Source organism: Polypterus senegalus, chromosome 7 (genome assembly GCF_016835505.1).
Source record: "Polypterus senegalus isolate Bchr_013 chromosome 7, ASM1683550v1, whole genome shotgun sequence".
NCBI classification, from domain to species: Eukaryota; Metazoa; Chordata; class Cladistia; order Polypteriformes; family Polypteridae; genus Polypterus; species Polypterus senegalus.
In genome coordinates this window covers 3,091,037-3,107,345 of record NC_053160.1, presented here as the reverse complement: position 1 = coordinate 3,107,345, position 16,309 = coordinate 3,091,037, and the positions used below count along the sequence as shown (strand labels likewise).

Genomic DNA, 16,309 nt, shown 5'->3' with positions numbered 1-16,309 from the left:
GAGCAAAACCATACAAAAGATCATCTGTGCGATTAATTATGATGCTCCATCCTTACTAATACAAGTAATCGTTCAAATGATACATTCCAGCAAAAAAGTTAACTTTCATTAATTGATATTTGCTTAGCACAGGGTTTATAAAAGGGTCTCAAACTCCAGTTCTGGAGGGCCGCAGTGGCTGCAGGTTTTCATTCTCACCCTTTTCTTAATTAGTGACCTGTTTTTGCTGCTAATTAACTTCTTCTGAATGCATTTTAACCAACTTATTCCTGAAGACTCTGACCTTTTGTTTCTTTTTCTTAAATTAGTAGTCAAACAATAATGAGATATAAAATGAGCCAAAATATGACCAGCAAACTGTGACCATCATACAATATCTGAAAATAAAGAAAGATGAAGGTCTCAGGAATGTTGATCTGCTCAGGTCCACAAAACATTTGACCAGAGCGCTAAGAAGAGAGAAAATCAACAATTTCAGAAATGTCTGCCATTGCACAAGGAGAGGCGCAACAAGCCATGGAATTAAAGAACGAGATAAATTAACGACGAGACTCTGCACCTAATTGAGCAACTGGTTCGAGTGAAATTGGTTGGAGTTTGAGGCCCTGACTTAGCTGGTCTTCTGTTGGCTCACTCACTTCACATTTCATTACTGTTTGGGTGCCATTTAAGGAAAGAAATGAAGCAATTCAGAGGAACGAGGAAGAAATTTAGGGGAACGAATCTTTAAAAAACGTCAATTAAAATGAAAGGAAAAAGTTAATTAGCAGCAAAAACAGGTCACTAATTAAGAAAAGGGTGAGAATGAAAACCTGCAGCCACTGCGGCCCTCCCGGACCAGAGTTGGAGACCCCTGGCTTATAAGGTCTTACCTAGCAGTCAATATCTGATTTAATATAAGATTTGACCTTCAAAACTACTTTTAAAAATAATCCCTTTGAAGCACCCCTGGAAATCAGGCTGTTTAGCTAAGGCGTTTGAAGTTCCACGGTAAACATGGAATGAGATTTCAGATACTCGCATATATTACTACACTTTCCAGAAACTTTCAACTTTAAATTACAATGCAGTTACTTAAAACTGATGGATATGCACCTCTGTGTCTGTGAGCACAAGTGTATGACATACTGTACATCAAAAGCATTACAGAGAGTGTTTGAGATGGCAGTCACTTGACACACACAGGGGTTAAATATCATTTTGCTTCTTTCTGGTCAGGGCCCTGTGGTTGCAATATTAAAAACGTCTTAGATGCAGCTGAATTTAACGATAGAGATAGAGAGAGAGATAGAGATAGAGATAGATAGATAGATAGATAGATAGGATAATCATGGCTTGCAAACACCTGCATTTTCTCATCCTTGATTTTTGTTACAACATATAAATTGCATGAAGTGGACTACACTTTGTTAATTTCTTTCAAAATAAAATCAATAAAAACCCTAACCCAGTATGGTCCTAAAATCTCAAACCAGGTCTTAATGCTTCAAGCAGGGATCAATTCCTACTCCCTCAAAAAAGCAGAGGCCTACAAAATCATCACTTACAGTAGAGGGGAACTGTAAAACCACTGGTCCAAAGGAAAAAAAAAAAAAGAAAGTCACATTTTATTTTATTAAAGTTTTGAAGATAAAACAAACTTAAAATGTCTAAAGTACTACAAATTCACATAGCGATTAAAAAAAATGAAGCAGGCAAGCCTAAATACTAAATGCTACCTCAAAACAACAGGCACACATTAAAACCAATCTGAAATTCAAAATCAAAAATCAACACCAGGAACATTCAAAAGCAAAAAAACTTTTAAAAATAAAATATGAAACAAGTGAAAAAAACTAACAAGACAATATTAATTACCAAAAAGAATACAAACATATCAAAATAAACTGTAAAAACAGCACAAATGACAAAGACAAGAAAGAAATCCTGGGTAAACCATAAACACCGTGACCTTATGCTGGGGTCATCTTAGAAATCTGAGCGGCAACAGGGAATTGCCAGTGGTGTTAAAAAAAAAATGAAAATACATAAAAATAAATATCGCACAGCTAAGCCAAGCTATTTAACCAGACATTTCTTCAGGAATTTGTTAAAACAAATTCAAAGCTGGCGAACACAATAGGGATTTAAAAAAAAAAAAAAAAAACTAATAATATGTTTCACTTCTCAGAGAACAAAATATAATTGTGATCAAAAGAGCCATTCAAGCTAGAAAAATACAGGGTTTCCTACAAATGCATCCTGTATTTGTTGCTGTGTCTACCTAAAGTCCCATTCTTTTCACCCAAACAATTCTAAAGAGTTTATAACCCACATGACCCCCCACTAAGACTGCAATTCATTAATGATGTCCAGTTTTACTTTGAAGAGCTGAAGGAGGCTCTCCAATCGCCTTTTGAGCAAAAAAATGTGTTCTCTACTGTAAGATTAGATTTGGGAGAGAGAGAAAATCTGAAAATCACTATCAAAGTGGTGACAATTTTTACACAATTAATATAAAATTTTTTAACTTTTTCAATTATGAAAACTTACCTCTTTCATACAGTCTGACTGCCTCCATCATATATGGCACAAGCAGCCGGTTCACCAAAAATCCGGGAGTGTCCTAAACATAAAAAGACTGCTATAAATATGTGCTTTTTATTTGACCTTTTTTAAAACAATGACATCGTTGTGTGGTATATAAGCACTGTGAGGATCCTTCAGCCTCCTTGACATTAACCCCAAGTGGAACTTGAGGTGACGAGTGATGATCCATTTTACAATTCTAAAGACTGAACAACACTCAGGATGATATTAGGCTGCCATCTATCAGATGATGCTGCAAAAAATCACAACTATTTCTATGCATTCTGTCACTTTATAGTGATGTATCAATATTCATGAGTGAGGTGGAGCCATCGACCAAAAAAGTCCACGGCAATCCAAAAGCTGTAAAGCCAGTTTTATAAAAAAAAACAAAATTGAACCACTGCTCAAATCAGGCAATAGTGACGACGATGTGAATTGGCCATCATAAGCGGACACGGACAGTGAAACTGACATTCTGATCTGCCAAGTTTCAATGATGTTTGTATTGTTTGGTGTCAACTTCACAATACTGCGGACAAACCTGCACCTCTTTACTGCCCATTTATGGGAAACTCTGGTCTAAAAGATGTCTGTTGAGCAGGATTGTCTGGACTGTTTAAGATTTGAAAAAATAGTTATTGAAACAAACCACTATGCTGAGTAGTGTTGGAAAAGTCATGGTTAACCAGTTGCTGATTACAGTCACTGTCACTGCAGATAAGATGGGAGTCTTTTTCAGTCTCCCGATACTACAGGGCATAGTGGGTTGTTGCAAACACCCATTTTTCAGTTACGCATTGCTGACTCATTAAGAAATATCTGCATTTCACTAATAATGAGAAGTATGACTGAGGCCGATCACCCAGAACCAAAACTGTACAATCTGCAAGATCAGGCAGTGATTGAAAATAAACAGACGGTTTATGTTTGCAGTCGTGACATAAGTATTGATGAAAATGTCTCTTGGGTTACAAGGGAAGGCTGTCGCAGATACAGTAAATTGCATGCAAATAGTTATGATTCAGTATTGAGTTCTACATGATTTGCAAAGCAAGCTCTGGGTACATCTGGAAGTCGAGACCTTACACCGGTACAGGGACGAAGAGGGATGGCAAGGAAAGTCAATATATTGTTGCTATATCATCTGTGCTGTCACTGGTGGACCCTTTGCTTGACCAAGGTTACTGTGCACCAATGGACAATTTCTATAGAAAATGGACTGCTTGAAATTTTACTTTAAAAGGAAAACTGATGCATATAGTGCTGTACATCAAACCGTCATGCATGCTAGGCCTCTGGTTGCGTGAACGTGTCAAGCTGCAACGCGTTGTAGTGGCTGTGTGGGAAAAAAAGACAAAATGTTTGCGATCAATTGGAAGGACAAGAAAGACGTCTGTCTGTCAATGTTCATGTCAAGGGAAATGTGGAAGTGACTAAAGCCTTGCACTATGCTGATCTACAACACCACAATGGATGGTGTCGATCGTATGGTTCAAGCACTAACATTCTACCCTGTCATACACAAGTAACAGAACAATTTTTTTTTTTTATAAAAAACATCTGGACATCTGCTCAAACAGCACCCATGTACATTGGTGACTGTTTCAAAACAAATCACACAAAGTATGTATACTAAATCTGCATCAGTACAGCAGACAGACCTTTTCTACTGTGTTTTAGTTGATGTTTTGGTATTTATAGGTTTGTTACATGTAACATTTTTCATTTTTGAAACAAATTTCAATTCTTTCATTTTTCTGGGGGTATACATAACACTAAAGAGTTTAAGTACTATGCAGGTACCTTCGTACAATCACAAGGGGAACAAATCAATCAATCACCAAGCTGGCCTTATCACACTCCAAAGACCATTTTTATTTTAAAAATATAAATATTTTTGTAGTTACTAATTAATTATCTTAGTGGTCAACTAGAAGCCTAGAAAGGATTTCAAACTAAAAATGAAGTTTCACATTAGGAAAAAAAACTGACACTATCGTGAGGCACATGCCCTACGTGGAAGACCATTCTTCAATTTATTTTTTCCTTCCCATTATTAATATCTATAGTATAGTTATACTGTGGTAGCATTATGAACTGGAATCCCTTTTCATTTTCTCTCCATGTTGGCCTCAAGTATTTTCTTGCATTTCTTTTTTTCTTTGAGAGCTTTGCAACATGAACTGTTTTGTTTCTTCATTTAATTTGGGGATTTAATATCATTTTTAAATGACCACCATTTTGTTTTCTTATGGAGGCCACAATTTTTGGTTGTGTTTATGCATTGTTGCTTACAAGTGACAACTGAAAGTAGTGCCACGTGGCATTACCATCCTGACATTATGAAGGTCAGTGTCACACACTTCTTGTCTTTGACCTGCAATGGTATAAGTAGATGTGATTCTAAAGCACGAGACTAAAGAATGAAACAAAGCCAAAAAATGGGCAAAATTCAGGACCTCAAAATCGAACAATTAAAATGTCAAAGCCAAAAACAAAATCATAATTCTTAGTCAAGAAGATACTGAATAACGTCCAAAGACAGGAAGTCAAACAACAAAGAAAACATGAGAGAAATGTTTTGGGAATTTACAATCTTGGAACAATTTAGCAATGCACTATGCTGACCTTTCATACTTTGACCCAGTGATGCCATGTGTCACACACTTCCTATTGACCCTGCCTAACAATTGGATAGGAACAAACAAATGAGGAGCGGCACTGTGGCACAGTGGGTAGCGCTGCTGCCTCGCATAAGGAGACCCAGGTTCGCTTCCCAGGTCCTCCCTGCGTGGTTTGCATGTTCTCCCCATGTCTGCATGGATTTCCTCCCACAGTCCAAAGACATGCAGGTTAGGTGCATTGGCAATCATAAATTGTCCTTGTTGTGTGCGTGTGTGCCATGCGGTGGGCTGGCGCCCTGCCCAGAATTTGTTCCTGCCTGGCGCCCTGTGTTGGCTAGGATTGGCTCCAGCAGACCCCCGTGACCCTGTAGTTAGGATATAGCAGGTTGGACAATGATTGACTGACTGACAAACAAATGATCACAAGATGGAGCCATTCTTAAAAAAAAAATGATGACATTGTGGAAGGATGCAAGCAATTTTTATAAATTATTAAAAACAACTCAAAATGAAATATAAACATCCATCCATTTATTATCTAACTTGCTATATCTTAACTACAGGGTCACTGGGGGGTCTGCTGGAGCCAAATCCAGCCAACACAGGGCGCAAGATAGGAACCAACCCCGGGCAGGGCGCCAGCCCACTGCAGGAAATGTAAACATTGAACAGGAATTCCTTGTGTTTTCATTAAAGCCAAAGGAAAACCAAGAAAAAAATTAAATGAAGAAGCAGATCATAACGTCCCATTTGTCCAAGCGTCTGGATACGAACAACGAAAATACTTTCACGGTAGTAGATAATATGTGTGATCGACTTTAGGGCTTACCATCTCTTGTGCATTTCTTCAGTTATGATTTTTTGGTTTGTGTAGTGGGCCGAGTAATCCACTGGCTTTGATAATGACCCTTGCTAGGATTTTAAATTCTAATTTCATCTCCTTGTTCAGTTTTCTTGTTCTTTCTGGCAGTTTTTCTGCCACGCAAAAGAGGTAAATAACATCTCAGTTTCGCTGTATTTGTAAAGAAGGGATAAAGTAATAATTTTTAAGAGTGAAGCATCTAATAAGCCTGGTGAAACTTTAACCGTCTTCTCTGATAAGAGAGGACATCATGATGAGTCATGGATGAAGCACCTTGGCCCGAGTCTGAACCCGTGTCTGAAATGTGGCCTTCATGGTGGTGAAGTGCCAAGTGTCCAGGTTACCCACAAAATGGTGCTTGAACACAGCCAGAATGCTTATATGGAGCTGATAAACAGCTGAGCTCGGCTACAATGCAAGTTGGGGGGCTACAAGAGATTTAAGCAGCACTGTGCACTATTTATACTTTACAAAGAAAATAAAATGTAACACTTAATTTGCAATGGAACTTCAGATTAATTGAGCTATATGGCCTGAGCCATAAACGAAGATAAATAACTAAACATAAACAACCTAAAGTAGTCGGGATGCTCGAGATGAGTAACTCAAAAAACCTTAGATTAGAAAAAAATGTTTTCAATTCTAAATCGAAATAATACTAACAGCCCGAAAGCAGAGAACCATTTTTAATGCTAAAAAAAAAAAAACACCTTTCCCTATTATTTAAAACATTAATGGACTTACTTTACAAGACACAGGATGTTTTCCCAAGGCTTTACTGAAATCATAAAGGGTATCAAAAGTCTTTTGGCTCGTCATGGGTGTCTGAATCACCTGAGGAAAAAAAAAAAAACAAAAACATAATTTTTTCTTCATAAATGTGTTTTTCTATGAGCGGCTTGTCCTTTTTCTGACTCTTGTTACATTTACCAATTCTTCTTCTGACTTAACTTAGGCTCAGTTATGTCAAGCAAAATCAAAGGGAAGCAGTGAACAGACACCGAAAAAGAGATGATGCCAGGGCACCTCACATACTCGCCAACGCCTATAGTACTTATACTAAGCCACTTTAAAGCCAATCTGCTTAACTTGGAGAAGCAGGAAAAAAAAATCTGCAAGCATGTGGAGAAAATGTGCAGACTTCACAGAACTAGTGGAGAGGCCAAGAGCGGAACCCTGAGCACTAGAGCTGTGCGGCATGAGCACTCACCTCTGCACCAACATGCTGTTCCAGATGTAATCTAAATTGTAATCCTTCCCCTCCTCTTTGGAAATCTTGCCAAATGATTAGTTTTCAGACTTGTAAAGTGAAGGTTTGAGAGACAGATGCCATAATTGATAATAGTTTAAGGACTGCTTTATCTGTGTTCATCCAGTTTAGCAGGGTGCTACCCCAGGTAGGGAAAACTTGGTGCAGTAGCAAAGACACCTGACTATGGACTACAAGGCTTAGCGTGCAACGCTGTACAAGTTACCATGGCAACTATATGTTCCCCATTTAAAAAAAAATACATTAATAAAGTATTTAAAATGCACATGAAAACACAAATATCTATTACTGATATCCACAAACACACTGTATATGCTAACTTTGTTTTTCCAGACACACACACACACACACACACACACACAATATATTATAAAGTTGCAATTAAATTATTCAACTCACGTCAAGAGTGATATGAATTGAGGTTAAGAATAAAACAAAAATAAATAAATAAAATATACAAAAAAGCTTCATTAAAAAATGAAAATCATTTATAGATACAAGAAGGTTTGCTGTGTCTCCCAGCACAGATTCAGGAATATGGAGGAGATACCAGAAGGAAGACCATTACACGAGAAGAGCAGGACAGGGCCGTAGAAGGGCATCACCCCAGCAGCAGGACCTCTGGGTTGACACGAGGGCCCAACACCATCTAGTGGGACCTGTGCTCACAGCCCATCACCCATGCAACTCAATTGGTATTCACCAGTAAATACACAATTGTTAGCTCTGCCACCCAGCATGACCGGTTTGGTGAAAGGTCAGTGATGGTCTGGGTTGGACCAGAGTGTGTACACAGTTCCTGGATTACAAAGGCATTGTTGCCACTGACTGGCCCACACACTCCCCAGATTTGAATACAATTGAGAACCTCTGGAACATTATGTACAGTCATCAGACAAGCCTATCATCACAAATAACAAAGCAGACTTTTTACTATTCAGGAAGAGTAGTAAACCCAACAGTTACTCAAGAACATCTGTGGACCAAGTGGTAAGGTGAAAGGTGTTTTAGAAATAATAGACGAAAACCATTCAACTCTCCTAAAGTGTAAGAGTAATGTCATGTAAATGCTGACTTACCTCCACGAGCTTCATTAAGGGAACAGGATTAAAGAAGTGGAGGCCTCCAAATCGATCCTGCCTCGTTGTTGAATTTGCTATTTCTGTAATCGGCAATGAAGAGGTGTTACTTGCAAATATGGTGTGTCTGTTTCAATGGAGAAGAAGGAAAAAATAAGAATGATGATATTTCTATTTGCTGCAGGTAGAGGACTTCAAAAAGAGCAAAAAATAAATAAATAAACCAGCCTGCATTAATAACTGAAAAAAATCAGATTATAATTCATTTCACAATAAGCAAAAAAATGAAACCAATAACGGAAACAGAAACCGAAACCATCTGGTGTTCTTAAAGATAATGTTGCTTCCTTTTGTTGTCCATAACTCACCTCCTTAAATTCTGTGTTTAAATTAATTCTCCGTTACCTCATATGGTCCTGCTCCTGGATCTATCTGCGTTTCCTTTGAACTATACAGTATAAACTGTTCTCATTATTTAGTATCTATAATTCACTAAGGCAAGACAACCATGAAGGATTCACTAAGCCGCCGACAAGTGAGACACCTATGGCGCACACAGGAAGGAGCCACGCCCACCAACTCCAAGACCATTGGATACGACGACAACTCGCAGGGCCACGCCCACCAACTCGGATGCGACGACACAGAAAAAATGGCGTCATTTATGTTTGTCTGTCGTAGAGGCCACATGCAGTGCAGGTCAGGTTAATGTCATGTACCTCCGAGCTACGTTGACTGTTCATAGAGGCATGTTTCTCGCGGAGGTGAATCGCCATATGCAGCGTGTGAAACGGTTTGTGAGGGGTATCCCATGGGATCTTTAAAACTGAGGTTAAAACACAATGAAGGAATCAGCCTTTAAAAACCAATAAGCCCTGTCCTCTGTTTCATTACCGTCTCACCTGCTTCACCAATGCAGGCCCTGCAACAGTCGAGACGCTCTGTCAGCAGCTGACCTCCTCTGTGCCTCACCGGTTCACACAGAGGCAGCGCAAGAGAAAGCCGCGCCAGAGACAGACAGAGACACACACGGGCAGCTGGTGGGCGGCTCTCCGTGAGTTTCTCTTGCGAGCGGACACATGAGCAGGCAGTGTGTATTCTTCGAGTGCGAGGGTGGACGCGACAGGACCATCTAGGAAAAATCATGTCGCGGATGTGATTCGCTGTATGCGGCATGTAGAACAGTTTGCGAGGGGTGTCCCTGTGTCTTTCCAGAAGTGTTCAACCATCAATAAATAATTATGCGGCGTTTGTTATGCCGTGGGTTCACTATTGTGTTGTATTTTTGTTTTTTTTTGCTCTCTCCAGAGTTCCATCTTTTCATTCACTCACACTAACCTGTTTTAGACAACCGTGTCCTTCCAGAAGTGTTTACCATTCAATAAATAATTATGCATGAGATAGAGTGTGTGTCTAGGCGTGGGTAAGCCGTTGAACCCCATTCGGGCTGCAAACCGTGGAATTGCCACTAAGTGCGACTCATACGCTCCCACTGGTTGCGTCGCTACCCTTTGAGCACACCCCTCCCACACGTTGACTGTTCATAGAGGCGTGTTTCTCGCGGAGGTGAATCGCCATATGCAGCGTGTGAAACGGTTTGCGCGGGGGTATCCCATGGGATCATTAAAACATTCCTTTACAACTGAGGTTAAAACACAATGAAGTGAGCAGTCTTTAAAAAATGAGTTTTCGGTTATGACGCACGACCGCGTGCAGCATAGCAAAGTGTTGTACACGCTACATACAGCAATTCGCATCGCCGACAAACATGCGTCTTCTTAGATGCTCCTGCACTTTGTACACACCCCCCTCCCACCTCGCTACGCCGCACAGACGATTGTGTGTTGGTTCGTTCCGTGCATTGTTACAATGTTGCTTTTCTTGCGGATTTATTACATTACCGATTTTGCAAATGTTAAATTTTCTCCCTGTGCTTAAAAATGATTAAAAAACCGGCCTGATTATGCGGCGTATGGTATGCCGCGGGTTGGCTAGTATAATAATAATTATTTACATTTATATAGCTATTTTCTCACTACTCAATACGTTTCAGTGAATGGGGAGCCACTTCTGCCTCCACTAACATGTACCATCCACTTGGACTTTGGGGTGCACCCTACTCTTTATGAAGGATGCCCAGGGATCTTTTATGACCACAAAATGTCAGGACCTTGGTTTCACATATCATCTGAAGGATGGCACCATTTTTACATCAATGTAACCCCATCACTGCACTGGGGCAAAGGGATCCATATTCAGATCACAGGGTAAGTGCCCCCTTCTGGCCTTGCCAAAGCCTCTTAAGCAGCAACCCAAGCTTCTCGTAGATGGTCTCCCATTCAAGTACTGGCCAGGCCTGAACAGGCTTAGCTTCAAGTGGATGACCTAATCTGAAGTGCATGTGATGCATCAGCAAAACTGGCCTGATCTCCTCAATGGAAGTCTCTGGATTCTCTTCTACCGAACCTCAGAAATCCTCTTTTTAACTCTTGAGTTTTTTTTCGGAATTCCTGGAGAACTAGATCAATGTGTTATCTACTATCAATGAGTAATGATTTACCATTCAGTGTATGGTTTGTGTGCCCTGCGGTGGGCTGGCGCCCTGCTCAGGGTCTGTTTCCTGCCTTGCACCCTGTGTTGGCTGGGATTGGCTCCAGCAGAACCCCGTGCACCTGTAGTTAGGATATAGCGGGTTGGATGATGGATGGATGGCTGTATGGTTTGTACACCACAAACTATTTAACAGGGCTGTGTAAGTCTTATAAAAAAAATGTAATTTGTTTCCATCTTGCCTGAAGAAAGGGCCCGAGTTGCCTCGAAAGCTTGCATATTGTAATCTTTATAGTTAGAGAATAAAATTTGTAATTTTGCTCAACTTCTCACTACCAAAAAAAACACAAAATCAACAAAGTTAGTGGCATTCATCCCACAAGCGCTACCATTTGCAATTCTTGTGGTATCATCTCTTCACCTAAAGTCAGGGGAAGTGACAGCCATGTTAGAGGCTCATCAACACGAAAAGTCTCCATGAAAGACATTTAGGGTCTTGTAGACCACAGACTATTTACAGGGCTGTAATCGGTTGCAGGGATGACTGAACATGTTGTGGTGCATGGCTGGAGTTTATGCCCAGCCGGGACATCTGAAAGGACCGGGAAAGGGACCATACCTCTCCTGGGCCATGAAAGGGCAGCTGCCCTGGTCTGTATGGGGGCCATGGGAACCGAGCTTGGAAGCTCAACCCTATTGGGGCCTGTGGCCACCACAAGGGGGCACCCGAAGGATTGTGGAGCCCTGGAGGTCAGTACTTCTGCCACACTCTAAAGCGCTGCAGGAAGGAATTACAGTGCTTCCGGGTGCTCACATGGCACTTCCGCCACACCAGGAAGTGCCGCTGGAAGACCGTCATAGGGCACCTGGAGCACATCTGAGTGGCTATAAAAGGGGCTGCCTCCCTCAAGCAGAAGAGCCAGAGTTGGAAGGAAGAAGATGGAGCTTGGGAGGAGAGGAGTAAAGGTGGCTGAAGGAAGTCCAAACAGGAGAGACGGACTTTTGAAGAGTGTTTGGTGCACTGTCACTGTGTTGTGTGCGGGAACTGTAAATAAACGTGTGTGATTCGGGACATTCTGTGTCTGCCTGTTTGTGTCCGGGCTGAACTACCGCAGCGTAAAGAGTTCAGTGTCCCAAGACTGGAGTACCGTGTGAAAGATCATTGGTTTTGAGAATGGCTTACAGCAACTTAACATCGTATGAATGTTTTAAAGCTGGCAACTTCAAACAGGGAGTGAGGACACGAAAAGATGTGTCTTAATCTCAGTTGCATAGCAGTGGAGTGAGTGAGAGAGAAAGAAAAAGAAAGAAAGAAAGCTGCACTTTCATCGGTTCTGCTATTGAATGAGTGTTAATAAGGATTTCAAAACATAATAACTGTGCCACTGATCATTAGTAGATTTGTCATTTGTTACAAAAAGTTTCAGGCTGAAAAATTTCTGAAACAGTATACCGGTATCAACTAAAACAGTCAGAAATTTTAATTATATAGGGATTTAGATTTTCTGGCAGCATCGCTGACTCCTCATAAATTCTATGCAACATTTTGGGGAATACAAAACAAAACCCATTCTGTCTCCAAAGTGTTATGTAGTTTTCAGCATTACCAGTTACTAAATCCACAAAGTAGAATTTTGCTTCATGTCATTTAGATTTGCCACTTACTCCATCATCAGTAGGCTTTATCGACTAGTAACTAACCAGCTGCACCAAAAATGTCCCCTTTTAATTCTTCTTGATTAACTTTGTTACTTTGCAAGCATTAAAAGTGGCAACCTTTTTTCTCCCGATATTCAATTTCTAGGATCAGCACATAAAAACTAAGGCTTCGGTTCTCCCCATCTTCCTCTCCCTCTCTCTGTCCCAACATTGGCCTTTCATTGTCTAGTAAAGCCCCTCCATGGATTACTACAGTACTTACTCGGGTGCAAACTTGTCCACTCTCCTAAATAGCTCATGCTTCAGCTCCATATTCTCAACGATTGCCTCCAACACCAGGTCAGTACTGTGGACTACAGCAGCTGCATCTGTGCTGGTTGAAATGTTTTCCATAATTTTCTGAATGTAAGCGGTACCATCCTAAGGAGAAAAAAAAAAAAAAAAAATTGGCAAAAGAACCCAAAATTATTCTTTTTAAAAATAGAAGTTGTCTTTGTTTCTAAAAATGTACAGGGGGTAGAGGAGAGCCACCAGGAACTAAACGACATGGCCTACTCCGAGAGGCTCAGGGAGTTAAACTTCTTCAGTCGGGAGCACACAAGGGTGTATGGGGGCCTAATTCAGGTTTTCCCACAGGCATTAATAAAGTGGATCCAGCAGATTTCTTAAAATTACCATATATATATATATATATATATATATATATATATATATATATATATATATATATATATATATACTCGTGTTTAAGTTCTCCCGCAGATAAGTTAGGGCTTGAATTTACCGTATAATTTCTGGTATTTTATAATGACGGTCATATATGTCGAATGCGGAAAACTGACGCTAATGGTCCAAGAGATTACGATATGCTAACACCCAGGGTAACCACGGAGTGCACGGCCTTTTCTTTCTATGCATTGTGCCCAAGTGACCACACGGTAAGACCCAAACTATTCCGAAGTGACATTTGCACGGTTTTTTGTATCCCATACCCTCATACACCTTTATCGTAAGAGCATCCCTTATCAACGATGAAGAAAATATGAAGCTGGTTTTAAATTAAAAGTCAAAGTTGCGGAATAAATTGGTAACTGCGCTGCTGCAACAAAATTCGATGTGTCTGAGAAACTAATGGGAGATTGGAGGAGGCAAGAAGATGTTAAAAAAAGTAATGGAAGAATTAAGTGTCGTATTTTTGAACGGGCGTATAAGTCAGGGTGTGATTTTTATGATCGATTTTTTGGGTTTCAAGATCCAACTTATACGCGAGTATATAAATAGAAAAAAAATCACATATCTGAGGATCCCTTAGTGTATTTAAGACTGAGGCAGGGAAGCACTTCTTTACACAAAGAGGTACGGGAATCTGGAACAAAATATCAAAGTCATGGAGTGGAAACCTGGAAATCAGATAAATATCTGGATGAGATGCAGAGACAACCAAAGACAAGTGACAATTGGACTGCATGGCCTCCTCTCGTTTATCAAACGTCTTGTGTCGTTATGTCTCTTGTGGTTGCAGGTTTTCATCCAAACCAATTTCTTTGTTTCATTCAACATCTCCATTAATTAGGCAAGCTGCCCCGTTTCTCCGTTTAAAAAATTAGAAGCTGGCTGTGCTAAATGATTACTGGATGAAGCAAAGATTTAAGTGTGTGTCAGATGGGGATGAATTTGTTACTTTTATCTTTCTGGTTCATATTTTGTTCTTTGTTAATGTTCACACTATGTTGGCCATTTGCTAGGCAGATGGAGAATAATTAAGTAGCTGCTGCCCTTTACCATTCAATGTCATCTGCATCTGTCTGCTCTGCTCATCATTAACTGACAGATTTAATTAAAGAGAGCAAATTCCACTGAAAAATGTGCATTAAAAAGAAAATGACAAAACAAAGTATTACATTTTTAATGTATTCATTATAATATTAATCTATACTAATAAAAGGCAATGCCCTCACTGACTCACTCACTCTTCACTAATTCTCCAAATTCCCGTGTAGGTAGAAGGCTGAAATTTGGCAGGCTAATTCCTTACAGCTTACTTACAAAAGTTAGGCAGGTTTCATTTTGAAATTCTACGCGTAATGGTCATAACTGGAACCTACTTATGTCCATATACTGTATACGGCCACGGAGTTGCGTCCCGCGTCATCACGCCTCCCACGTAATTGAGTGCCTGCCCAAATAAGGGAAATATTCGCGGGTGAAGGACTGTGCTTAGCATATTCATAAGTGCAGCAACTGCAGAAATCAGCATGCCTCCCACGTGGCCGCTAAATATTCGTGACCACACACTCGGTATACGAACAAGCCAGTTTCCCTTTCGGTTTGTACGTGTTCAGTCTCTTCCTGTGCATTTCCTGTGCAGCGAGCAAGGGAGAGAGAGAGAGAGAGAGAGAGAGAGAGAGAGAGAGCGCAACACACACACACACAGGCAGCACGAGAGATAGCGTCACACACACACAGAGAGGACTCAGAGGCAGCTGGACGCATTAAGGTAGGAAGGCAGTGGGCTTGATTTTGTTTTCACTTCTGTTTCCAGCGATCTGTTCGTAGCGTACATTGTTGCAATGTTATTTTTCTGGGTGGTTTATTCAATTACGGATTTTTTCAAATGTTCATTTTTTCCCTTAAAACTCATTAAAAAAAAGTGCTTTTAGCCAGCGGTTGGTAGCGCCATAGTGCAAACTATTGCAGTGTTAGTTTTCTCTGTTATTCAATGTCTTAACATTTAGTTTACTATTACGCTGTGCATTCTATGGTATAATTACACTCACCTAAAGGATTATTAGGAACAGCTGTTCAATTTCTCATTAATGCAATTATCTAATCAACCAATCACATGGCAGTTGCTTCAATGCATTTAGGGCTGTGGTCCTGGTCAAGACAATCTCCTGAACTCCAAACTGAATGTCAGAATGGCAAAGAAAGGTGATTTAAGCAATTTGGAGCGTGGCATGGTTGTTGGTGCCAGACGGGCCGGTCTGAGTATTTCACAATCTGCTCCGTTACTGGGATTTTCACGCACAACCATTTCTAGGGTTTACAAAGAATGGTGTGAAAAGGGAAAAACATCCAGTATGCGGCAGTCCTGTGGGCGAAAATGCCTTGTTGATGCTAGAGGTCAGAGGAGAATGAATGGGCCGACTGGTTCAAGCTGATAGAAGAGCAGCTTTGACTGAAATAACCACTCGTTACAACCGAGGTATGCAGCAAAGCATTTGTGAAGCCACAACACGCACAACCTTGAGGTGGATGGGCTACAACAGCAGAAGACCCCACCGGGTACCACTCATCTCCACTACAAATAGGAAAAAGAGGCTACAATTTGCACAAGCTCACCAAAATTGGACAGTTGAAGACTAGAAAAATGTTGCCTGGTCTGATGAGTCTCGATTTCTGTTGAGACATTCAAATGGTGGAGTCAGAATTTGGCGTAAATAGAATGAGAACATGGATCCATCATGCCTTGTTACCACTGTGCAGGCTGGTGGTGGTGGTGTAATGGTGTGGGGGATGTTTTCTTGGCACACTTTAGGCCCCTTAGTGCCAATTGGGCATCGTTTCACTGCCACGGGCTACCTGAGCATTGTTTCTGACCATGTCCATCCCTTCATGACCACCATGTACCCATCCTCTGATGGCTACTTCCAGCAGGATAATGCACCATGTCACAAAGCTCGAATCATTTCAA

At 40.6% G+C, this 16,309-nt stretch overlaps 1 protein-coding gene across 3 annotated transcripts in view; it reads right to left on the bottom strand.

The window, feature by feature from the left end:
- Positions 1 to 16,309, bottom strand: part of hadh (hydroxyacyl-CoA dehydrogenase) — a 55,812-nt gene that overhangs the window by 14,824 nt on the left and 24,679 nt on the right. For 2 of the 3 annotated variants that reach the window (XM_039758148.1, XM_039758150.1), the window contains exons 3-6: positions 12,878 to 13,035; positions 8,407 to 8,533; positions 6,802 to 6,891; positions 2,533 to 2,605 (exon numbers count right to left, since the gene is read on the bottom strand). In XM_039758148.1, the coding sequence (XP_039614082.1) occupies positions 2,533 to 2,605; positions 6,802 to 6,891; positions 8,407 to 8,533; positions 12,878 to 13,035 (448 nt within the window). The remainder of the gene's footprint in view (positions 1 to 2,532; positions 2,606 to 6,801; positions 6,892 to 8,406; positions 8,534 to 12,877; positions 13,036 to 16,309) is intronic. The other variant, XM_039758151.1, reaches the window with a different exon arrangement.